This window comes from Strigops habroptila, chromosome 2 (genome assembly GCF_004027225.2).
Source record: "Strigops habroptila isolate Jane chromosome 2, bStrHab1.2.pri, whole genome shotgun sequence".
Taxonomy (NCBI): domain Eukaryota; kingdom Metazoa; phylum Chordata; class Aves; order Psittaciformes; family Psittacidae; genus Strigops; species Strigops habroptila.
This window is the reverse complement of record NC_044278.2, coordinates 12959000-12984775: the sequence shown is the minus strand read 5'-3', so window position 1 is coordinate 12984775 and position 25776 is coordinate 12959000. Positions and strand designations below refer to the sequence as shown.

Here is a 25776-nt window from a genome sequence, read left to right as displayed (position 1 = left end):
AATTCAGAACTATGGAAATGAACTATTTTACATAGGTTATTGGATCATGGAAGTTTCTAACCCAGACAGTCAATGAAGCAGAACATAAGGAGCCATTAATGTGAGTAATAAAGCTATCTGGAGGATTTTGAAGAAGGGACAATAATTAAGATGTTTCGGGATTAAGCTAATTTCTAATGATTTGGGAAATCAGCAAGAGAACTAGAGTAGATAAAGTGAAGGACAGGAGATTATCTCCTGTCATCTGTCTTCAAATTTCTTATATTTTCTTCTGGAAAGAACAGAAAGATGTGAGTTTTGTGACAGACCTGATGCCTGAATACCCCTTAATATGAGGCAGTGTTTCACAAAGATGTAGTCACTTACTACATTCAAGTAAAAAGTGTAGTCGCTTTCTATATTCAAGAGAATATTCAAACCAAGTAATATTTAGCACAAAAAAAATCCAACCCTGTGGAGTCAAGAGACCAAAGAGCAGTTTTAGGTAAGAGAACTGCCCACATGGAGCTCAGATCAATAAAATACATACAAGTGTAATATTAAAACATAAAGAAATTATACGCAAGAAGTTTACAAAGAAATGGCAGCCTTCTGCATCAGCTGCAACTCCATTGACGCAGTATCTGAAATGCTCTTCTGAACAAGCTTGTCCTGTGCTATTTCTGTATGTACAAATGTTGCACTCACACTTTCCAGTTACTTGAGACAGTTATTTTTTCAGTCAGACCCTACCAATCCTGTAGCATGCTAATCATTTCACCACCTCCATTTGCTAGACTATTGGTTTTTACTCTTCTAGTTGAGAGATGACCAAAGCAGATCTTGACATTTCCAGCAGATTGCAGCAGCATACATTTTACTATGTATTGCATCCTCTGTGGTGGACTACCTCTGTATTTGAAGGCTCGACATTACACTGAGTAGAAGCAAAAATCCCTCCTCGGAGGCTCTCTTGCTTACCGGGGACTCATATTCAGTCATATTTCAGTCATATCCCCAGCACACACAGGAATAGGTTGAGTTATACAACTGATAACATAAGATACGTCCCTTTCTCTTTCCTTCTGTAGTGCTGGAAGTCACATGTCATGGCAGAAGTTTCAAACATTATACAAGGTTGTGGTTTTGAGGAAGATGGAAAATAATACATTAATAGAGCAACTTTTATACAGAGAGAATAGGAATGGCTCTTAGCTTACCTGCATCCTTGTTCCAAACAGCAAGGACTCGGAAAATGAAGGCACTAAAGGTAGCTGCAAAGAAACCTCTCCAATAATTGCGCACAGCAAAGTAAGTGGAAGTGACCTCAATGCTGAAAAGGACCCCTAAAAAGAGTTGGAAAAGGAGCAAAGTTAAAATCAGACATGTAATATTAGAAGCATGAGAAAGGCTTCTAAATAGTCTTCTAGAGCAGTGGTCTCCACAATTCTTTGATCACCCACCTCTACCAGTAAAAGATTTTTGAGCACGTACTCCCTAATATATTTATTTAAAAATTATATTTAAAAATTATATGTACTATTGTACTAATATATTATGTAAAATATAAAACATATACAAAAATAGAAATAGAAAAAAGGATGAGATAAAGATGATTTATTTTTAAATTGTTTTATTTATTAATGGAACAAAAAAATTTCTGTTATCACTAAAAATATTATTCTTTAGTTTTGAAAATCTTAGTTTAACACTGTGATACACTGATTCAAAGGTCTGTTTCTATTTTCTGTTTAATTTGATACTTTGTCTTGATGGCTGTTATAGCTGAAAAAGAGATCTCACAAAGTTGAAAAGAAAGAAAGAAAGAAATGGCTATGCTGCCTTCATCATGACACTATTGTTTCAATTCCATCCACCAGTTATGCAAAGATTGCTGTTAAAATTTGAATAGTAAATTTCCATCTTCCCTGCTGTCAGTTGTTCTTGCAAACTGATCAGGAGGTGTTAAATTTTTACATCTTCAACAAATGGGTTCAAAACCCACTGAAACTCTCAATCTGTTTTGCAACAAATTCACAAGGTTTCTTTCAAAAAGCAGCTACTTTCTCACCCACTGTTAGAACATCACTTTCACCTTGAAGGGGTAGAATCATATAATGGTTAGGGTTGGAAAGGACCTTAAGATCACCCAGTTCCAACCCCTCTTCCATGAGCAGGGACACCTCACACTAAACCATGTCACCCAAGGCTCTGTCCAACCTGGCCTTGAACACTGCCAGGGATGGAGCATTTACTACTTCTTTGGGCAACCTGTGCCAGCGCCTCACCACCCTCACAGTGAAGAACTTCTTCCTTATATCCAACCCGAACTTCCCCTGTTTCAGTTTGAACCCATCATCTCTTGTCCTATCACTATAGTCCCTGATGAAGAGTCCCTCTCCGGCATCCAAGCATATATACATGAAGCATGTATTTTTTAAAAATAGCTGGTCGGTAGCATACTACTGACAGAAGCACTTGTCATCACAGAAAAGATCAGCACATTCAGAACATCTGTCTTTTTGTAAAAGAAAAATGTGTACCTGGTCTTTAAATAATTCAACAGCTCTTTTAAAAGCCCATGAGATAACCAGCAAATGTCTGTACGTTACAAAGGATTTTCAGAGTCATTCCCTGTCTCATTTCCAAGTATTGTAAAGATTGTACTGTTTCAAGGTCTTGTTTTTAGGAAATTAACCACATCAATGACATCCTGTAGCACTTGTGCATATCTGGCTCTGATTTCTTTAATGCAGTAGCTTGCCTATGAACAATGCAGTGAATGAATTTCAGGTGTGGCGCTCTCTATGTAGCCTTACTACACAATCATTTTCTTATGCCAGTCAAACCAGCTGCTCCACCAGTCATTACACTTGCACAGCTTTTTCATAAAAAAAAAAATTATTAAAGAAGTAATTTACTGTTGAGAACAGATTCTCTAGTAGATCCTTCTTTAGTGGCTCACAGAGAATAGTTCATGTATTTTATTATCAAAACCCACTGAAACTCTCAACTTGTTTGGCAACAAATTCACAAAGTTTTGAATCTAGCAAATACCATAAGCTGAGACATGCTAGAAACATCTGTAATTTCATCCAGCTGCATAGCAAGCCTCTCACACTGTGTAATTTGTACTGATACTTCATTCTTCAAACCTTCAGCAATGCTTTCTATGCATCTTCCAACAGTGTTTGCTGACAATGCTGTTTGCAGTTTAGTTTGCTGCCGTACTGCTGTGTGCTGTTTCAGCCTTTTTTACTGTGGCAGGAAGAACAAGCATTGTCCCAGTGGTATGTGGATTTTTGTCTTTTGCTATGAAGCAAAAAACCTCAAAGGAAGCTTCTAAACATTTATCACAAAGTTCAGTGACATTTTGAAAAGTATTGGATTGGGTATCACATGGCTTGAGACATCACTGAGAAAACTGCAGAGGTTTGTTCTGGATGCTCAGCTTTTAAATGTCTTGCTAATTCTGATGGCTTCATACCATCATTAGCTAACTTCTCAAAGCACAATACAGACTTACAAGTGTACACTTACACAGACCTGATTAGCTGGTCATTGTTTGTACCTCGTAGAGCAGCAGATTAAGAGCCTGTAGTAGGCTGTAGTAAGAGTAGTGTCAGCTCTGCCATTTTTTTGTCATTTATCTGTGCTCGTAGTATTAGTATTATGTTCAACCCGCAGTCTCTTTGCAGGAATCATTTTAAGCCACTTGCCCATTTTGTAAGGGTCAGTTTAGTTAATGCTAGGTAATATAATAAATAAACCGACTGAAGTAGGCACACACTTACTGCAGAATCATTGCAAATGAGTGAGGGCACCACGGTCAACCCTCTGTGTTGTGAACAACTCTACACCTAGGACTTTTCATGCAATGTACATGACAAGTGGCCATCTGACATACACATTGAGGGCACCACGTATACTGTCAATATGTATACTGAGTATTAGTAAAGCTTCATTTTCCTTCCTTCCTTCCTTCCTTGGGTATGCACATCCCAATTTGGAGACCACTGTTCTAGAGAGCCTTCCCCTCTTGCCTCCAGAAGGCTGACAACATGTGGAAAAAAAGCCATGAGTTCCCCAGAGTTGCTGGGGAAGTTGGTAATGCTAAATGTAAGCTTCCTTGGTAAAAGTAGATGACAGATCAAAAACACAGTGCAGGAAAGGGAGAGAGAAGAGAACTAGGCAGGAGAGGATTTAGGTACCTGAGAAAAAGGAAACAGAACAGCCACTTGCCTCCAAGTGGTGTCCCAAAGCAGCAACCGACACCCACAGCGCAACCCACAGTCAGGACATCTGTGTAATAATATGGCTGCTACTGGTGAAAGAGACAAAGAGAGACAGACAAACAGAAGAAAGAAGGAAAGAAAGCAGAGAGTGAGTAACAAAATCAGCAGGTACGGCCACATGATGTCATGCAGCTCTGTCACCAGTCTCAGAGTTATAGCTATATTTATCTTATTTCTCCCTTCTGGATGGCTTGAAAATAATCAAAAGACAAGACCTGGCACAAGACAGACATACATCTGGAATACATCTTCAAGACACGTGGAGAAGGCAGCATCTCATCTTTCATTGAAACATGCAGATTTCTGCCACTATAGGAGAAATGTCTAGTGGAAAATCCTCCAGAGGGTGCATATTTTGTTCCATCTTTTTTACTTTGGCAGGGAATCTCAGGATGCACATATGCCACAGAGAGCCTCAGAAAACCTGCCTGGTGAGCCAGTGTGCACAATGCACGTGCATGTCCAGAACAAAGTGTGGACAGATGCTGAAGGTCCTGTCACTCCAGATAGGTGTGTGGGTAACAGATCACCTAGTAAAGCATTGTGCTGTCCTGATGAAAACAATCATGACACTAAAGGGAAATGGAAGGTATGAAAGGCAGAATCTTCCCTGAGACAGTTTTGGAAGACATAGAGCTGTTGAAAGGTAGAAAGTGCTCTTCCACTCTTTATCCAGCATTTGGCCCTGAAGTGCCTGAGAATGGTGAAAGATGAACAGATAGGTTTTATTTTATTTTACTTTGTCTAAACCCTAGGTGGTATTTAATATGCCAGTGTTAAAAGCCTCTGTATTTGGTACTTTCTTCTATCATGTGTTCCCAAAGTATCCTGTCAGGTCTCCCATTAGAGTTTTGAGAAAGGGTGGTCCTGTGTTATGGTGGGAATTTGAGTGGCCAGGCTGAATTCTAAGGCCAGAAGGCAAAAAATTCCTGTTTACCTCAGCGGGTGTTTGATATGGCCTCAACCAAAAGGTGTCTCAAGGCTGCCTCTGCACAACCAAGCAAAAAGGGCCTTAGACCATTCCCTAACCCAGAACAGTATTTCTTTATTCACAGGTTTTCCTAGGTAATTTCTGGGCCCTATTAGTGCCCCTGTGACCTTAAGACATAATCACGCCCAGAACAGGGATGGGGTTCAGTTCGAAGTGTCTGGCATAGTGAGAGGGTTGTGTTATAGTCCACCAGCATGGAAATTAACACCTTGAAACTGAGAGTACATGCAACATGGCCTGCTGTATAGCAAGAAGTTATTAGACTAGTTTGAAGGTGCAAAGCCTGATAGGACAGCGTTGAAGAACACGACGAGATAGAGCAACCTATAGCAACCACTGAGAACAGCCTGGGGCATATGGCATCTCCCAGGACCCAGCACTGTGTCAGGGTGCTGGTGCTGTGTAGCAGCATAGGAGTAGCCAGGTAGACCAAAACAAAGAGACAAACAAAGAGTACCAGAGTGCACTCAGAAAAAGTAGGCTGGGCACCGTTTACTTGCCAAGGGCTGAACTGGCTTCCCAAATCCATTCTGAGGGCTCCTCACACAGGGTGGCATTCACCAGCAATAACACCAAGAAGTTATACGCCATGGGCACCATGCGAAATTGTAAGCTATATCCTGGATTAAGTTCAGCTAAAGATTACATGACTGCCAGGTAATGGAAACTACATTCAGCAATTTGGTGTGAATCATTAAGAGGAATCCAGCTAGGGCTACAAAAGCTATGATAATTTTCAGTTTGTTCCCATACTACAATGTTATCATAGACTCACAGCAAGTTTTAGTCTGGAAGGTACCTCTTCTCCAACTGTCTGCTCAGAGCTGGGCTAACAAGGCTAGATCAGGGTGCTCAGGATCAGGGTGCTAGGTGAGCCCTGAGCACCTCCAAGGATGGAGATTCCCCAGCCTCTCTTGACGCGTGCCACCATGAACCACCTTTGGCGCAAGAGGAGAATCTTTTCAAATGCATACATAGAATTTCCTTTGTTGCGAGTTGTGCCTGTTGTTTCTTGCCCTTTCACTGCTCTCTTGAGAAGAGTTTGGCTATTTTGTACCTCTAACATCTCCTTTAGCTACAGAAGACAGGAATTAGACCACCGTCCCTTTAGCCTTCTCTTTTCTTCTCTAGCCTCTCCTACTGAACTATGTATGTGTCCTGCAGTCTCCAACTATATTAATTCCAAGTACAGAGAAAGAAACAAGAACTGTAGACTGTGTTAGGGAAGGTTTTTGGGTTTCTTTACTTTGGGGTTTTTTTACCATTAAGAGAAACACTGTTCTCCCATATACTACAAATGGTTCCACCTGACCATCTAATCCTTGGTTCTGAACCTGTTTTCTCTCATGGTTTTTGGCAGACTTAGAAGTTTTGTCTTAAAGCCTCAGGCTTCAGCTCAGGCTGTCTCCAACTTGCTGTATTGCCCACATATACACAGCTCTCAGCCTGTCTCCTGCTGAACCTCATTTTCTTCCTGGCACATCTTTTCTCAAGTTAACATCTGCGGAATCTCTAATGTGTAGCTGAAAAACGATGTTCCTTTTTTTTTTTTTAACAGCACCAGAGTCATTGTTAATGCAAGACCATGTTACATTTGTCAGATAACTCATCCATTTGAAGACTAACAGGTAAGAAGTGCATGGAAGAAATAAAGCCAACTTAGAAAAAACATCACATTTCAAAAACCTCTTCAAAATTCTTGGCACAATAACCACGGAGAGACATTCAGAACAGTGCATGGGGGGCAAAGTGAAATGAAATCACAACAAAGAATGGAAAACATTTTAAGACAAATGATTTATGAATATGCTTTCACTGTTATAGAAAGAATTTACCATGTGCTTCTGGCACATGTGCTGTTGAAGGAAATTCCATGAATGAGGAGACTAGTACAAATGTGAGGGGTCAGAGATAAATTTCCACATTTCTCCTCACATCAGGGTCTAGAAAGGTGGGAAGTGACAACTGGAGATGTCTCCAACTCCCTGCTCAGAGTTGTGATAATTCCAAGGTTAGATCAGGTTCTTGTCCAGGTGAGTCCTGGACATCTCCAAAGGTGGACATTCCCTGGACCCTCTGGGCATCTGTGCCAGTGCTGAACCACCCTTGGGGAAAGGGAGTGTATTTTCCTTACACAAGGTCAGATTTCCCTTGTTGCAAGTTGTGCCCATTGTCTCTTGCACTGTGCCACTCTGAAAAGAGCCTGGATCAATCTTCACTAAAATCCCCCTTTAGGTGGTTGATAACATCAGTTAGACCATCCCCCTTCAGCCTTTTCTCCTTTAGGCTGAGTAAACCCAGCTTCTGCAGCTTCTCTTCATGTACCATTGCTCCAACTTCCCAACCATCTTATTGGCTTTTCACATCTCTCATATGGGGAGCCCAAACCGTTACACACTGATATATCTGTTCTCCAGTCCACCAATGAAGTATTCATGGAGTAGTTCCCTGTTTGTATTATCACTTCCTGCCATACTTGCCATCATCTCCTACTCTTACATATTGCTATTCCCTTTTTGGTTTTTGGGGTTTTTTTTGACTTCTGTTCTTTACTTGGTCTTTACTGATTTTCTGGACAGCCCTTGGTGTTCTCCAGGTTGAAAAATGTCCATGGCAGACAGGGACTGAACAAGCTGCATCATTAGAAATCAGCACATTCATAGGTGTCACTTTTCCTGTAACCTTCCCTTTCTTTCACTGCCACCAGTTACACACAGAAAGAAACTTGTGTTGCTAGAGTGGAGAGGTATCGGTGGAGAACCTTTCCTCAGAGCACAAAATTTCACAGCAAGAGGCTAAATGAGTTGTACATTAAATGTCATATAGGAAGACACTTGCCTCCAAGAGGAGCCCCGAAGCAACATCCAACTCCAACTGCACAAGCCGCCACCAGGAGGTCGAACTGCCTATGCACATTCTGGAACAGAGAGTGCAGCCAGAGAAGGGCATGCTGGGGTTAGAGGGAGCAAAGCCGGGGGGTTAGGATCCACAACAATGAAACAAAGCAACAGCCAGCAGCAGATTCAGCCATTGCTATTACAAATAGCAGGTTCTACACATTTAGTGCGGTCTTTAGTACTGTCAGCTGGTCTTCAGCAGCGACATCTGGTCCTTATGACAGGACAGTAGAAAGGATCTACTCAAGTAGAACAGCACCTCCCATTGTTGTATTACACAGCCAGTTTCTGCTAGGAGTCGGTATGTAAAGCAGTTTCTACATGTAGCTATATATGTAGCGAATGGATTTTTTTTATACAACTAGTCAATACAGTGATCAGCCTGCAGAGGCTGTTCTGTGACAGCAAAAGCCCAGAGACAGTGTCAGTGTCTATAATTAGCAATGCTGTATAAATTTGGCTTAAAGACAAACTGATCTTTGCCTGCAGCTACTTTTTTATACAGACAATGATGACAGTGCAAAGGTATCAGCATCATGAGACTGAAAACTTGTTAAATGCATATTCCTAACCACCCTCCTGGTAGGTAACATTGGTGGTCTTATTTCACTGTGTATTTGGCTTCCCCCTACCATTTTCTTTGGCTTATATTTTACTGCTTTATAGGATAGGGTGAACTTCAATCCATATGTTTCCCTTTTGTTTTGTGGCCTACCAATACTATCCTATGTGTCTCTTCTCTGTAGAAGACCTGTATGCAGAGTCATGTGCCTTACCTCATACACACCACAGAAGATTGACATGAACTTGCTGAGTACTGCAGCACAGATACTGGCAATATGCACGAAAGGACCCTGCAAGAGAAGAAGAGGAAGAAATCAGAGAGGGTTACCATCTGGTTACTGACAACCATTTAGCCATTGCAGATCTCAAATTTCTCTTTGGCCATCTCAGCCAGCCCTCCAATCTTTGGTTTTTATCCCTCTTAAATACTACCTGACAACTTCTTTGATGTTTTCTATATCAAGCCTTTCAAAGTAGAAGGAAAATGGCCAACATAAGGTAAGTGTTGCTAGAAAGAGCAGAGCTTTGGAGAAGAAGAATGGTAGCAAACCAAAACATTTATAGAATCTTCTTCTACAGAAACCCGTAGAATCACAGAATCAGACTGGTTTGGGCTGGAAGGGACGTTAAAGCTCATCCACTTCCAACCCCCTGCCACGGGCAGGGACACCTTCCACTAGAGCAGGTTGCTCCAAGCCCCGTCCAACCTGGCCTTGAACACTGCCAGGGATGGAGCAGCCACAGCTTCTCGGGCAACCTGTTCCAGTGCCTAACAACTTGGTACGATATCTAATCTAAATCTCCCTTCTTTTGGTTTAAAGACATTCTCCCTTGTCGTATCACTACATGCCCTTGCAAAATGTCCCTCTCCAGCTTTCTTGTAGACTCTCTTTTGGTATTGGAAGGCTGCAATAAGGTCTCCATGGAGCCTTCTCTTCTCCATGCTGAACAACCCCAGCTCTCTCAGCCTGTCTCATCGGAGAGGTTCCCAGCCCTCTGATCATCTTCAGGGCCTCCTCTGGACTTGCTTCAACAGGTCCACATCCCTCTTGTGTAGGGGGCCCCTGAACTGAATGCAGTATTCCAGGTGGGGTCTCATGAGAGAGGTGACGCAGCCCAGGATACAGTTGGCTTTCCTCCCACCTTCCAGATTCTGGCCACTACTGCACATGAAAACAGCAATATTTACCTCTTTCCCCACAGGCATGCCACTTCCAAGCCCAGCTGTGAGGCCCACAACTTTGGCCACAAAAGCTTTGAGAGTGAGATATTCCTTGAGGACCACTCCCCTCATAATGGTCTTTAGCTCTGGTATCCCAGACCCTGAAAACAACAGGAGAGCAGGGGATGAACAAAATTCACAGACAAATAGAATAAGACAAATGAGACAGACAGAAACAGATCTTGCCATGCCTTCTGCCCTCACCAACAGCCTGTGGAGAGACGAGGTGGCAGAAAATGGCCGCGAACAGAATAAGAGCAAGCGGGAATGTGACCCACACCATATACTGCATAGGAATATTCGGGTGCAGCTCTCTGTACATCCACTTGTAGGCTGTAGGCACACAAACAAAGAAGTTGTCAGTAACCACAGGTGCTCCAAACAGGTTGGTAGACATCAAAGAATCACACACTTGCTAAACCTGTCCATACTAAATCTCCCTGAGAAATTATATGCTAAAGCCCTCATTTTCTAAGAAGACAACCATTGACTCATTTTGAGTAAGAGTTCCCAAATAAAGCAGGCATTCTGCAGGAATGGATAGAAGTGGCTCTCTATTCTTAGACACTATTAATACCTGTGCCCAAATGTTGTGTAGGAAGATGTGTGTTACATGCAGTTCTAAGGATGAATAACTGTACAGGGTCTTTTCATTTGGCAGCCTGTGGGCCTTCTGTGGGTCCTGAAGGACAATAAAGTCGTCCACCAATAGCCAGTGCCCTCTCGTCCATGTCAATCACATGAAAAATCATTCCTTCATAAAAACTAGCTTAAAAGCTCTGATTATGATTTGTCTTTTAGAGCAGCTACGGAGCATGCAGGGAGCTGTGCCAAGTGTTAAAACAGCAGTGGTTCCATTGCTCAGCCAGGAATAACAGCATGAGCTGCCGAGAACCCAAATTGAACTGATGCTCCTGTGCAGTTCATCTCCTTTACCTGAGCTGGCTCCCCACACAGCAGAGGCTGAGACTTGGCAGAGGGAAAGAAATACCCAAAGGACTCAGCTGCAGGGAGTATAAAGGACAGGGGCTCTCTGAGACTGGTAGGGTAAGCCAGATGCCTGGTAGATGTGGAAGCTCTAGAGGGAAGAACACTGGGCTGAAGGAGTAATGGAAGCTTTGAGAAACTGCAGTGTCCAGTGGACATCAGCAGCCAAGAACACTGAGGAAAGGGCTGGTGTGTGTGTGCAGGTCAGGACTGGGACACTGAGGATAAGGAGAAAGAAACAGTGCAGTTAACAGGATGTGGGCAATGTGGTGTGTGCATGTGTGCATTGAGACGAGGGGAAAGAGGACTGAAAGATCTTGTGATTGTTATTGCTCCAAAGGGGAGAGGGAGCACAGGAAAAATGCAGAGAAGGGATCTAAGATAGCGATTAGGAGCTCTCTGTGGAAAGAGTGAAAGGAGGGAGCACTACATGGCCAGGTAGCAGGAAACTGCAGGGCACTGTATAAATAAAAATTGGAAAGAACAATAATGAGGTTAAAAGCAGAAACAAGTGTCAGGAGGGCACCTAAGAACCCTCTCCTCTGCCCATTCCTCATGTGCTCAATACCCCTGGGAAGAATGGGAACTAGTATAATAGGAAGGACTGCACTACCACTTCCCTGTGCCCCTACATGTTCAAGGGAGCAGGAGGGAAAGGCAGTAAAAATAGTGGTTTGTCCTTGACTCCTCATGCACATATCCTTTGTTTCTGCCTGCTTACTTCCAGATTTGTTCCTGCCATCCCTTTAAAGAACCCCTCCCTAGTTAACCTTTTCTCTCCTATGTTGCAAGTACTTCAAACTTCCCATGCAGCAAGGGGTGAGGATGGGAACACTGATGTTAAAGGAGGAATAACAATGTCACTGGGCTTCGTAAAACAGTCGTCTCGTTTACAGTGCTTTTGCAACACCTGAATGGGACCCACCCTGTAGGCTCTTCGCACTGGCATAATCCATTCCCCAGCTCACCAACGCCATTACCAGACCCAACAGAATCAAGAAAATCCAGTCCTCTCCAAGCTTCCTGGTAACATATTTCTGGATGCGTCTAGCACAGTCTGTGGAGGGAAGAGTGAATCAGAAAAACTGAGGGAACACAGATGAAGCATGTGTCTGTCTCTCCTCTCCCATGCTGAGAACTGACTACAATAAGGATTTATTTGGAAGTATCATGGGCTTTGTGTGGAAGAACTGGTACCCATCCTTCTCTTACACAGTCCTGCAAAATCTTATGCAGTTAAAAACCCAAAAAAACACAGCGGGGAGTGAGGTGGTGGTGGTGGGAGGACAGACATGACACAGGGCAGAATTCAACATCTTTCCAAACAGATCTCGGCTTTTCCTAGGATGAAAGCTCACATGAAAAAGTCTTTTTAATCCACTGTGATTCCTTTTCCTTCCCTCCTTCTTCCCAGTCACAATTTTCTTGTCTTTTGCCTTGCTTAAATTCCATCTCTTTGGCTGGCCTGTCCAGTATCTGGTCATAGGGTAATGAAAGATGAATTGTCCCTACCTTGACATTTGGAATAGTGCTCTTCTTTAATCTGTACTTGACTATCGCGTTTCAGGGGTCTTTCATTGTTCTTTTGGGCCTGCTTCTTATTCAGTAGTTTTGCTGCTTCCTTGTCTGCAAGGTCAGTTACCTGGTCTGTATATTGGCCATAAAGCTAGAGGAGCAGAAAGCAAAAGAGATCAAAAGGAAAAGGTAAGGCAAAAGCTCCTTCAGAAATCACATTAATGATGAAAAGGCAGATCTACTGCATCTTCTTTTTGGGGGTATAAGATATGATCACAGAATATTGTTTTCTAACATCCGGAAAAAGAGCTGGCTGTGGTCTGAATAGATGGAGCAAGGCTTTCTGGAGGTAAAAAAGAAGGTCAAAGAGTTCACGAGGCTGCCACCCTCAGGGCTGTCTCACAGATGTCAGCAGCACTGTGAAACGTCTCTGAAGGTTCAGAGGTATTACACTATCAAACAGGCTGCATGAATGTCCTGCATCTGTTCCTCCTGCTGCCAAGGAATGTTTAACAGGGCACACAGCCACCGATGGTGCCTGTGGAGGAAAAGCAGCAGCATCAGCTCAGAAATATCACAGGGTACTGAACAGCTCCTCCTGTTATTTACCTAAATCATCATGCTAAGTCCTCGCATATATCCAGTTCCTCTGAATTTCCTAGCTACTTAATCTTGTCTTTGTCTTCAGCTACCAATCTTGAAATGCACTTGGTTATATGCAATTCAAAACTAGCTACATGCGCTTACCAATGACATTTCACACACGGATCTGTAGTAAACTTGGCAGTTGTGCTGTCTCGTCAACAAGATCTCAAGGGAGCTTCAAGGATCCTGACTGTACCCCCGTGAAGAGCAGCTATCCTACCTCACTCTTTCATAGTATAGGTGGGGAAGGTGCGCATTTGAGAAGCAGAGAATAAACCCCTCCTCCTCACATGTCCTTCAATGAACAAGCTTTGGATTCACCTGAGGTCACGCTACCACCTGATGACCTTGGCACTTCCTACCTGCAAGGTGACCCTTTGCTTCCTCCCCAGCACATTTGCTTCTCTAAGATGCAGGAGGAGAGTGAGCAATGTTTTGATCCACAAAATCAGACACTTCAGCTGGAGAATGACAGACATATGAGAGATATAAAGCTCTACCATGCACTTAGGAGACACTTCTATTTGACAGCTTCGTGTCTCCTCCTTCAAAGTGACACAGGAGATGTTGCTCCTGTTTCCTTGAGATCAAATAGATTCAGAGACTCGGTGAAGGATCTATACTGGAAGGCATGTCTGGAAGTTTCTAGTCCAAGACTTTACTCACAGCATGAAAACTCCAAAGCCAGATCAGGTTGCTCAAAACCTTGCCCAGACAACTCCTGAACATTTCCAAGGGTGGAAATTCTCCAGCTTCTCTGAGCACCTGTTTCAGTGCTCTACCAGTTCTTATTTCCACATAACAGATATGGCTGAAGTAATGAGTAGTTTATTTATTTGCATATATTCTTCAAGAGACACTTGAACCATGTGCTCCCTTCAAAAACCCTAGTGTGTGTTCTGTGAAATAAACAACATCTAGGCTTCATTAAATCATCTTGTTCTTAAGGTGGCTGCTGACTCTTAACAAAGAGTTCCTATCTGAACATCTGAATGCATTCTTCCATTCATCACTGCACTGGAAGCTGACAAATTTAATATAATTATTAACCCTATGATTATCAGCATACTCTAGGCAAATTAAGCAATGCATACTCTGCAATGAGGAATGACCATGCTATGACTCTCATAATACAGACAGGACAGTGAAACACTGGGCTGAAGAACTCTGTATACAAGGTAAGCTGTCAAATACAGAATCCAGTCCTAAATAGTAGACTGCTCCTTCTTCCTCTCACTGTGTCTATTTCAGCCAGAAATGCCACGTACTAGCAGATTTTAGACAAATGCATCTTCACATCACCTCAGCTAATGTTTCATTGCCTTGACATGGTCATAAAAGATGGGTTTATATCAAATGCAGCTTAATCCAAACTATGAACTCAAACCCATGCCAGGTATGATGTTCAAATTAGTCTTCCATCTGCCCAGATGGAACAGCATGACAGTATAATAGTATGAATGGTAAAAGTCCTCATACAGTATCCTCATTCACTCTTTCTATCTGGCTGGAAAATGATGCGCTCAGGATGCAGGGAAAATGGAGTTAGTTGTTTTGTCGGGCACAAAAATGAAGGTTCTGTCCTGGAGAACGAGTTAGTCTCAACACAACATGCTTCATACACAAGCATGTTGTCCCAAAGACTCTGGCAATATTTAAAATGGTAGGAGATTGTGGGACAGAAAGAATCCAGAAAGCAAAGGATGACCTTAAAGCAAAATTAGGTTAGGCAAGAAATATCTACTCCATTAGAAGGCATGTAAACCTAAAAATATAACACAGTAGGACTTAGACTGTTCCTTCTTCTGATGTTCCATCTCTAACACAAGAAACAGAGCATTTCTGAGCACCATCAAAACTGGAGAGAATTTTAAAAGGTATCAATTATCACAACAAGGGTTGTGCCACAAAAGGTACTATCAAGCCTAGCTTGGCTAAACGCTGAGTGAAACCATGGTAATGGTGCCAAACCAGCTGAAGGTATAAATAACACTAAAGGCAGGAAAGGGGAGGGGGAATAAACAGAAACCATCCAGGGACAAAGTGCAACCAAGGTAAAGTTCCCCTTCAGGGAGGAAGCATGTCTTAGCGTTTAAGCGGGGCCTGAAATAAAAAAAGATGGGGAAGTTTCATTGAGTAACAGAGGAAAAGCTGCACAGGATCCCCAGGGAAAAACACGTGTACAGCACCACAACCTCAATACTTTCCTGGGAGCTGTTTTCTGAGTGCTCAGCACCTACATAAAACTGCCCTTCTTTCACAGTCCAAAGCCTAAGTGATTCCCGATGCCATTCAGACTCAACAATGTGTTCTCCACAGCATATTCCAGTCCTGAAATCCCTTCCCACAGCACTGCCAGTGCACGTTTTTAATCTACTGCTTCTGGCCCTTGAGGCAGCCTTGGGCTCTACTGCTCATTGCTCTCACTCCCACCTTGCAGCCATCCTGCTGTTCCTGAAATTACATTCCCAGATTTTTTTTCCAATGGATCACAAAACAGTAGCCATATTTGGTCTTAAAGGTGAAACCTCCCCAAACTCACTTTGTAAGTCAGCTTTTTAAATACCAGTTAAAAGTCTAGGCTCGACTTCTCAAACATAGAGCCAGTTAGATACCTGTGAGGGGCAAGGGGAAGCAACAAAACAATACTTCTTCCTGAAGAACAGAAGGCAAAGGGGAGATCTGGCTTGGGCCAGAGACCTCCAGAGGCCTCTCCTACCTACATCTTTCTGTAAGCCTGTTACTTGATATTACTGCATTGCCTAATTCCTTGTAATAACACAACCCTCCCATTACACCCATCTGTGTATTGCTGGGTGAGCTCTCTGCCATGAACACCCTTTCTAAAGTCATGAATAACACAGCTTCTGAATACTTCACCAGCTGTAGCTGCTTTCTCATGCAGAAAGAAAACAATACAAAATCCTACAATGTATGATAATGTATATTTTTGTCAATGTATATCACGTCATCTGTCATACATCTGCTTTTATCTTAATTGTAAAAAATTATGTATATATTACTATTATTACACTACTATTACTATTTTATTATCTATTAACCACTATATGTTTTCTGACCATCAGTTCTCTGAAGGTCCCAGGCTAAACACCAAGATTTCACTGTTCTGGGGCTTGTGTAAACTATATTAAATCACAGAGCCAGTCTGAAATAGCTTCTAACCTACATATAAAATAGAAGGCAACAGCTAGCAGAAGAAAAGGGCACAACAGAATCAAAATCTCTCTCTGACAACTCTTTTTACACATGACAGTGGCGAAAAAAATCTTAATGGTTACTCTGCATGGAAATGGATAATAAAGTGCAACAGATTATTTTTCATGCTAATGATGCAAGTGTGCATGTTTGTACAAGATGTACATTAGCATGCATATTTATATTTTATCTGCATGTGCATGCACGGCTAGCAAAATATACATACATACAGCAAGCCTGGTTATGTCAGAATATGTCTGCATACAAAGTTTCATACATAAACATACATGCACATGTGTACGTGATTGTTTATATAAAAGTATTTCTAGGGCATATTTTTCAGTAAATCCATAAATACAGCTGTCTGACTTTTAGATTGCAAATTGTGTTTATAAATGCATAGCTGCTTGGGGACATTACTGCCTGAAGATATGCATGGGAATGCATTTGATGGCCTGCTTGTTGGTGCACGAGGTTGTTTATTACATGCATTGACCAGCACGCCTCTGGAGCTGAGAGCAGAAAAGGTCAAAAGAGCACAGAGGTGGGTTGTATTGCCTCACTGTGTCATCTGTGCCTGTTGCAATGTGGCACATGTAATTTCCATTGGGATGCTTATCTATAGGAAGAGGCTTTCTTGGTGGCAAATGTGGCTTTTTTCCTATCACTAAATCACAAAAGTCTTCAGGAGATGATTAATGGATCCCCTCCCTCATCCCCTGATTGTTCACCTAAGTATTCATGTAAGGGGCTTTGTATTGATGTAAAGAGAAACATCCACTCGGTATGAATTTCACATTCACATGTTCTCTCCACCATTTGACTGGATCCTTCACTGCTTTAAAGCCCCCTTAGGTCAGCTTAGTCTAAGCAGAGTGACAGGAAATAAGACACCAGGACTCTGCTGTAAGACCTTCCCTTTGCAAGAGGCTATTCCAGAAGGAGAGGTAGAGGAGATACAGAGGATAATGGAACAAGAAGCCGTAAGCAGAGTACGTTTTCTGAACCACTGCTTGTATGAACCAGAGCAAGAGTCACATCAAAGTTTAAGGGTTAGAAAATCCTCACTTAACAGCTCTCCTAAGAATTACCAAAACTATGAACATACATGGTCTGTGACCATGAAGCTCTTTTTGGTCAGAGAAAAGCGAGAACAGAGCTCTGCATCACTTTGTCTATAGAGCTGTGCAGATAGATACCCATCTATACACATCACTGTTCTGTTTGGTTTTATTCACTCTTCTACTTACTATCACTCACTATGCAGCTCAAGGCAGCTGCGGTTTCTCTTTGCTGTTACAAAAACATTAACAGACTGCACGATTTTCCCAATCCCAACTTGTCCACTCTAACTCTTTGTGTCCATGGCAGGTGAAAATGACCCCTGACTCGAAATGCTGATAGCACTCATGGATGTAGTTACAACCATGGAAGTTAATGCTGACCTGGGAGTCGGCAAATGAAGAGGAGAGGTAATAGAATTGGGAATGGACAGGGTGCTCTACCAGCACTGTCCTGGGAACCCCAAGAGCTTGTGATCCCTGAAAAACCTGTGCTGCCACAAAAGTCCCAGTTGTCCAGCCCTACCTGTGGGTAGCTGAGGGAGTTCTCCAGGCAGTGCAGGTCGTCCCCTGTCCCCCTGGCCTCATGTCCTGCCTCCACGGGTATCCCGTAACGGGTGCGTTTCTCAAAGCAGACATAGTTGTATTGTGGAGCGCCCCCCCACAAAGCTGACTTCGATCTGGGCTCCTGCGTCATGGTCTCTGCGCCTTCCATGCGTCTACTCTTCCTCACGCTCAGTTGTAACACAGCTGTTGCTCTGAGCCTTACCTAGAACCACCTCATGTTCTGGCCAAGTGCATGGCCTCCACACTTAATTCTGCTCTCTCTCTTCTTTCTTTCTCTCCTCAGATCACTCTGATTTGTCCTGTTGCTGCACTCGCTTTCTCTCTACCCCTCCTCCTCCTTGTGCTTCTCTCACTTTCTCCCCTTCCTACCCAAAGGCAGCGATTGCAGGGTTCAACTATATTTATAGCAACCTTCTTCTGCCACATGATCTCAGCAAAAGGCACTAACTCTGCTGGGATTGAATATCAGGTGTGAGCAAGAGGGGAACTCCTGAAGGAGAGGGAAGGGGAGGGTGTGGGGGGAGAAAGAAGGTGGTAAGACAGACAGAACTAGAAGTACAGAGGCAGAAAGCAGACAGGAAGAGGCAGAAATGATTATTCACGAGATCTCTTCATTCACACTTCCCTATTCTGAGCAAGCCATATTTGCAATGAGAACAAAATTCAGCGGGCTTCCTCATTCTCTCTCCAGATATCAGGTGTCCAAAAGACTAAGCGACAATCATAAAGATGCCAGCAACTATGGTGAGATAGAACAAGATGGGTGCACACTCAATGTCCCAATTTTTCTAAGTCCACGGTCCACAAGAGAAGCAGCAAGCCCTAATGGAGAAGTCAGGCATCCCTGTAAACTGCTGGGCATTACAGCTTAAACTCAGCCTTTCCATGTGCCCTTATAGAGAACACTTTACACATTTGAAGAATGTTATCAAACTGCTCTGTGTGTATTCGGTCATGGGTATACAGAGAAATTTATTCTTCTTGATGCTCACTTTTCCACAGGCTAGAGCATTCAACAGCTTCTCCTCTCCACTATGGCACTTGTTTCTTGGCCAGGCAAATAAAGCAATGAGCTCAGCCAACACCAGTGAGCTACCAACCAGTGATAGGAATGAGAAGCATGTTCCAAAAACATGGTCTAAGGACACCTCCCAGTACTGTCAGTGTGCTGCCTGTAACCATATGTCTTTTGATAGCTACTAATCTACAATGAGCTTTGAGTTCAAGATCCTAGAAATTGTGTACAAGAAAAGAAGACCCTGCATGCCTCAGAATCACTAAAGAGCTGCTATTAACTCCTTCTTCCTCCTCTTGTACACTATCACCTCTCTAGAATAATGGTTTCCAAGTTCCTCACATTGCAGGATAAGAGATTTGGAGGCAGAATGGGGGAGAGAGAGGCAAAACACCCTTCTTTTGTGTCCAGAACAGTAAAACCCCTGTAAAACATTTCTCCTGGAGGTTCATTTTGCCTTTTCTCAGTGTGCATGGTCCTTGAGAATGGGGTACAAAGAAAGGCTCCAAGAGGAATACACACTTGATTTCCGTCATAAACCACCTCCCTACCTCCTCCAGTGTTTCTGCTAACAATATCCATATGGATATCCATTAGCAATCGTATCTATATGAATATTGCTACTCTGTCCAACCCACACATGGTGGCAGGCCAGGCAAGCTCTGAATATTTACAAAAGCAGTATCAGTGCTGCCCCAAATTCTGTTTCATTCTCACCAGCACTCACTTTACTGTCAATAAGCAATGTTTCCTGAAGGAAGACTGTGGCCTATCAGTAGGATAAAACTTGTAATGAACCACCTTAAAGAAGAGTTTCTAAGGGACTGTGTCTAGGAAATCAAAGAAGAGCATTCTGATACCCTCTTAGGTTTCCCTCATAAAGGCATTAACTGCTCCCAATTTATTGAGATGCTTTTGGAAGACCAGTGTCATTATGGCTTACACAGAAAATTATGCATAGCATATACAATGCAGTGTAGAAAATATAAAAAAAAGTATAGAATATAATCATACATCACATATAGAAAACCTAAAAGCCAACCACAGGAAGCCCCAGCAAACATCAAAGCTGTAATACAGAACTATGTCTTCAGTTACTGTTATGTTTACTGGAGGAGAACACTCATGATTACAGCTACTGGAGAAAACTAATGGGAACCTTTACCCAAAGGTGCACTCTTCTAGCTCTTGTTTTTCAAGAGGCACGAGAACAGCACATCAAAAATTGCTTCAGTTTAAAAACGAACTCCTTACTGCCAGCTAATCAAACTCAACTGTCTGTTTTGTATGATGTTGTTGTGGAATTTTGATAGGAAATAATGATATAATTACAGCCTAGGAGAAGATGATCCTCCCCTGAAAGTATGTTTTTTTCAAGAACTGTCCCTTTCAGCCTCCAAACTGGCCCCAGCCTCACTCACCTCATCAATAAAAGCACAAAGAACCCCAAGACCAACATTCACCACATGGCTCTAGATGCTACTCAAACAAGAAGCCTTTACTATCCTCATGAGGAAGACAACCCACAAAACCCCTGCACCCTCAGCTGAACTTTCCACAGCATAATACACCTCATCCAGTGCACCAAATGGTAGACTGATAACTATACAGGTGAAACAGTGGCACATGTGTACACTCTAAGGACCTAGCTTGAAGGATATCTGCAGCTAAGGACCACAGGGGAGAGCAATTCCCATCAAACAATCTCTCTACCTCTGATCTCTCCACCCAGATACTATCTACCAAGGAGAAGACTGAGAAATTAAATTCACCATTCTAGTGCATGACAAAATATATGACATCTGTAGAGATACTCGATTTATGTCACATTATTTCCTGTGTCCTGAACACTAATCTTATCACGCTCCACAGCTGATAAGCCACCTCTCTCTTTCTCCTATGAGGAAAGCACTTGTCAGCTCTCTGAGTGCTATTAGCAATCCTCTCTATTCCACAAAGTACCAATAATGTCTTGTTACAGCCTCACTGACACTAGTCTAGTTAAATTCAAAGCAGCTACACTTAACTTGTACTTGCTTTGAGACCTGCTGCTTCTATTTCAGACCCAAAAAAGAAATTGTAGACCCAACAGCTGGCACAGCTGATCTGATGCAAGATATTGTTCCAGCTCTACCCATTGTCCATGTTTTCAGATGAGCAAAGTCCCACAAGTACAGAATACTGAGCAAACCCTGAGAAGATGTGCCTTTATGCAGTGCTGCTGCTCAGTCCCTGCTGTCAAATCTCCTCTATCTCTTTTCCTGTGACTTCCTGCCACAGTTGTTCTTTACATACTTTCTTTAATGCTCATCTGTCCTGCTTTCTGCTACCAAGTCCTAGCTCTACCCTTCTACCAGGACACAGCAATGTAATATTGTTGTTGCTTGAGAAGTTTAGCAGCAGGCTCAGGAGCCCAGAACAGAAGTGAAGGAAGATGTAAAATAGAGGAAGGTCTAATAACCACCTTGCACTAGTCACAAACACAGATGACCTGTACATATGGCTTGACTCCTCAGGTGCACCTAAGCCTCTTGAAAGGGCTCATAAACGTTTCTAGACTGCCCCACAGCACACCTGAGGAAAGGTTCACAACTTGCTCATACAGACTGTAGAGAGACACCAAAGTGCGTTCCTGTGATACTTCCCTCAAGCAGGACACCTTTGTGACAGATGAAACTACAGATACAGCCCAAATTAGGGTCTTAGGTGAGGAAAAAGAACGTAACAGAAGTTAAAAGAACTCTCACCCAAGATGGGTCTCTTCTCCAGTCAGCCATCTATCTTTCTCCCTCCTCTTACCAGTTTTCTCTCAGGTCTCCCTTTCTCTGTGTTTATTTTTACTTCTGAATACTTTTCAGGATGCAGAAATATAATTCTGAGCCTTCCCACCATACTGCCTTTATAGTGAAAGCTCAGATAGGGTGGTGGGAGGGACAACTGAAGGCTCCCATTTCTTTCACAGTCCTGTCCCAGGAGATTTAACACCTGAAATCCCAGTACTGTTAATCAACAGTGATAAGCTTAATGTTCCCTGTGCCCTGCCCACACAACTATTAAACATTACACTAACTTCTGAGCCTTCTGCTTATACTAGAGCTGGTTTGTTTGTTTGTTTGTTTCTCTAGTGCATTAATCCTACAAGATCTAGACCACTTCATGACCTCACGGTATACAGACCTTACAGCCCACCACCAGACTGCAGCCTCCTCTGGAATGAAACATCATGTGTACTTTTCAGCTGCCACCAATACTGAACACACAGACATTATAGCACACGGTGATGCAGAGCCCTCTATCACCCCAGACTGAAAGGAGCTGAATTTGTGGAGGCAGAGTTACCATTACATAGAACCATGCATGCAGAATAGAAAAGCACCATTTAAAAGTAAAGAAAAATAATATTCTGTACTTAAGAGAACTCAGTCCAAGAGCTCCACAGGCTGTGAAGGAGATAATATAAAAGATAGGCTATAAGACAAAAGAATCTGTAAAGATGAAAGAGAAAAAAGGGAGTTTGGAAGGAGGAAGAGGAGAAAGGTGACAAAAGAAGGACTACTTAACAGGCTCTAAGAGATAAAGACAGAGGCAATAAGAGACAAAGACAGCACAGAGGACATGAGGTAATGAGATGCAGGACAGGAAGAAGCCACAGCAAGGCACTTTGCCTCAAGCAATAGATTCAGATGGAGCAAAAGAGAGTGAACAGGCAGGAAAAAGAATTCAGTAGTCATAACACAAAGTAATGGCTTGTAGATGAGAACAAGGTGCTCGAGCACCTTGATGGGACATTTTATCATATCACCCATGGTGGTGGCTTCAAAGAGCTACAGGGTGCAACTGGATCTTTGGGAGAGAAAGAATGATGTGAAAAGGGTTAGGAGGAGGGAGGGATACTGGGAGAAAAGACAGCTTTTATAGTGAAAGAAAGAAATAGACTACGGACTAAGGCTTGAACCTTAAAAGCGAAGGTTTTTAAGCTGTGCAGGAACACACTGTAAGCAAGGCTGAAATTGAAGACACGATGGCAGAGAACTCTCAGAGAACACTTGAAAGAGGGTTGAATTCACAGTAAAAAGTAGAAAGAAGTCCAGAAAGTTTAAGGACTTTCATCATGGAGCAATAACAAGATAATATGATGATATTCAAGAGGGCATGCACTGACCAGTACTAAGCTGAATAGAGCAGAATTCACAGGAAAAGGCCAGATTTTGAGAATCATCAGCTTTGGATAATTGAAGTAGGGAGATGATGATGTTACCAGAGGAGAGGCAGGATAGGGAAAAAAAAGTTTCACAACTGAGAGGAGAAAATTACTTATAGGAACACAGGGACACGATGGAGCCATTGAAGTAGATGTGGAATAGATGAACTTGGAAGGAAACTTGAACAGATCATGGAAGGACAAGATGACAATGATATGACTGTATGATATGCCATAACATGGCAAAAACCAAATGAGCTTTAAAGGGGAAAGGTTATGTCCTAGTTCCAGAAACAACCCAACTGTGACAGTCGGCGGAGAGCACTTTGTGAATTTACCCCAAAATCAAATGAAACAAAGCCATATTGATGCTGGTACCTAAGGTAAATTACTTGTTAATTTGAGGTTGTTTTATCTCACATCACAGTGTGGTCACAGTTTCAAACTGAGAGCAAAAAGAATAAGCAGAGGGAGCTTAAACAAACCCAGCAGCAAGAGCAAGACACAGAAAGTCAGATTAAAGAGAAGATAGTAAAATTACGTTTTATGAATGTATCAAAATTCATCCAGAACTTTAAAGTGGATCTGACTAGATGTCCTGGTGAGCTCTCCAGTCAAAACCAGCAGGCTTCAAAACTCAAAACAGAGCAGTCTTCACTAGAATAACACTAATATTATTCGATTCTTTTAAATACAGAAAACCCCAAGAGTGGAAGTCAGAGATCATAGAAACAAATACAGTTTATACACAACTCTCCCTCACTCACTGTAACCTTGGTTGCAAGTAACTCGGTGACCTTCTGAGTTGCTGAAATTTTGTGCTTACGCTCCATTGCCTAGGAGATCGTTTCCACACCTCCATGGCTGTGCATGGCTCCTCCCCTACAGCTGCCCCTCTTCTTAAATTGCAGCCCTCAATTCCCTCAGTGCCTCTCTACAGTACTGCACCCTGTAGCCTCCATTAAATAATTTCTTCCTTGCATATGCTCAACAGCTTTCAGAAGGAAGATGTGCCCTACTGATGAGGTAGTGATCGGATTGTCTTGCTTCAGAATAAACTGAGATCAAATAGAACAGGCACAGCGTCAAAAACTTAAAACAAAAAGATATAAAATGTAAAATAAGAGCGCTGAGAGGCAGAAAACTTTTCATAACTGTAATATGCATCCAAAAGCAGCTGAAGTCATTAAGAACAAGCAAACACTCAAATGAACTGTTTGAAGTGGGTTCAGTGGGTTTCTTATTTTCTAGAATAATGTTGCATCACAAACATTCTCTGAAGTAATCACCTTGAAGACATTTTTAACAGAAGAGACTAAGAAAGACCTAGGAAATACAGATTCATCCCTAGTGATCAAAACACATTAGGGATGCTTCTAAGCGTGCAGATTTCTTATTATTCCAGGTCAGAGACTTCACAGACTTTCTGGGAAATTGCTCTTTACCTGTGTAACTACATGATGAGCTCTGATTCCAAATGGTGAATGTGCCCTAATAAGTCACCTGCACTATGACCTGTATTTTGTTGTCAGCTAAAACCAACCTTGAGAGATGGTAGGCAGTGCATGGTAGATAATTTGTGCCTTTCTTCCCCTCCTCCCTGTAGATTGCTTGTGGCACACGTAAAATTAACAACTGCATATTCAATTGACATCTCTCAATCATGTAATTACATGGCAGCATGACTGACATCTTGAGGGTGGCAAGAAAATGCACTGATGGGCTGGCACAGGCTGTGCTCGGGCTCCTGGGTTTGTATTGGACTTGGCTAATTTCAAGAGAAGAATGCTGCTTCTTATGCAAGCCATGTCCAATTAAGACAAAATATGGTCACAGCCCAAAAGTTTAGGAGGAGGACTGGCTTATGAAGCAAAATTTTGTGGACTGAGAACAAAAGGGAATGTTTCAAAGACACACTAGGGGTATGCTTGGGCTGCGGGTGGGCTAGAAAAAGGGACCTTAGGAATTGACAGACATCTGCAGGATGCCATGGCTAGGATTAAAGGTATGCTAGAAAAGAAAGAATGTATTTCATTTTTCTGATACATAGTCAATTTGAAAACACTTGAAAAGTCACTTCTTTGAGGCCCCAGAATCTATCGATCTTTCTGAGAGGGTGATCACACAACTGATTTGGGGTACTTAAGGAGCAGACTGCTTCAAAAGCACAGTCCTAATTTGTTTGCTGCTGGAACTAGTGATCAAGAAGCTTGATGCAACAAAAAAAGGGATTTTTCAGCCAGGTCAGTTCTCCATTCCAGCTGATGAATGGCCACAGGAATGATGGAAAAGAAGGGGTCAGGAGCACACCTAGAAATGAGGACAGGGACTGTCTTTTCTGACTGCAGCAGAGACATACGCAAATATAAACCTTTTCTTGGTAACATTTGAGTCTTTCTTACATTTCGGATTTTCCCTATTTTTAGAGCAAATGCTATAAACTACTTATATGAACTTCATCGTTGCCAAGTACTAGTTGCTGACCGTACTAGTTTGTCCTCTCCATTTGTCTCAGCTGAGAAAAATGATGTCAATATAAAAGTTGTAGCACAGATATATCACTACCATTTTTAAATACCTGATTTACTATCAAAGTTATACAAGTAAATCTTGTACAGTTT

General features: G+C 42.4%; 1 protein-coding gene across 1 annotated transcript in view; it reads right to left on the bottom strand.

The window, feature by feature from the left end:
• CLCN1 (chloride voltage-gated channel 1) overlaps nt 1-25776 on the bottom strand; it is a 61814-nt gene that overhangs the window by 19824 nt on the left and 16214 nt on the right. Inside the window, exons 3-9 of the mRNA XM_030471526.1 lie at nt 12448-12601; nt 11861-11992; nt 10153-10281; nt 9916-10049; nt 8939-9016; nt 8104-8182; nt 1200-1325 (exon numbers count right to left, since the gene is read on the bottom strand). Coding sequence (XP_030327386.1) covers nt 1200-1325; nt 8104-8182; nt 8939-9016; nt 9916-10049; nt 10153-10281; nt 11861-11992; nt 12448-12601 — 832 coding nt within the window. The remainder of the gene's footprint in view (nt 1-1199; nt 1326-8103; nt 8183-8938; nt 9017-9915; nt 10050-10152; nt 10282-11860; nt 11993-12447; nt 12602-25776) is intronic.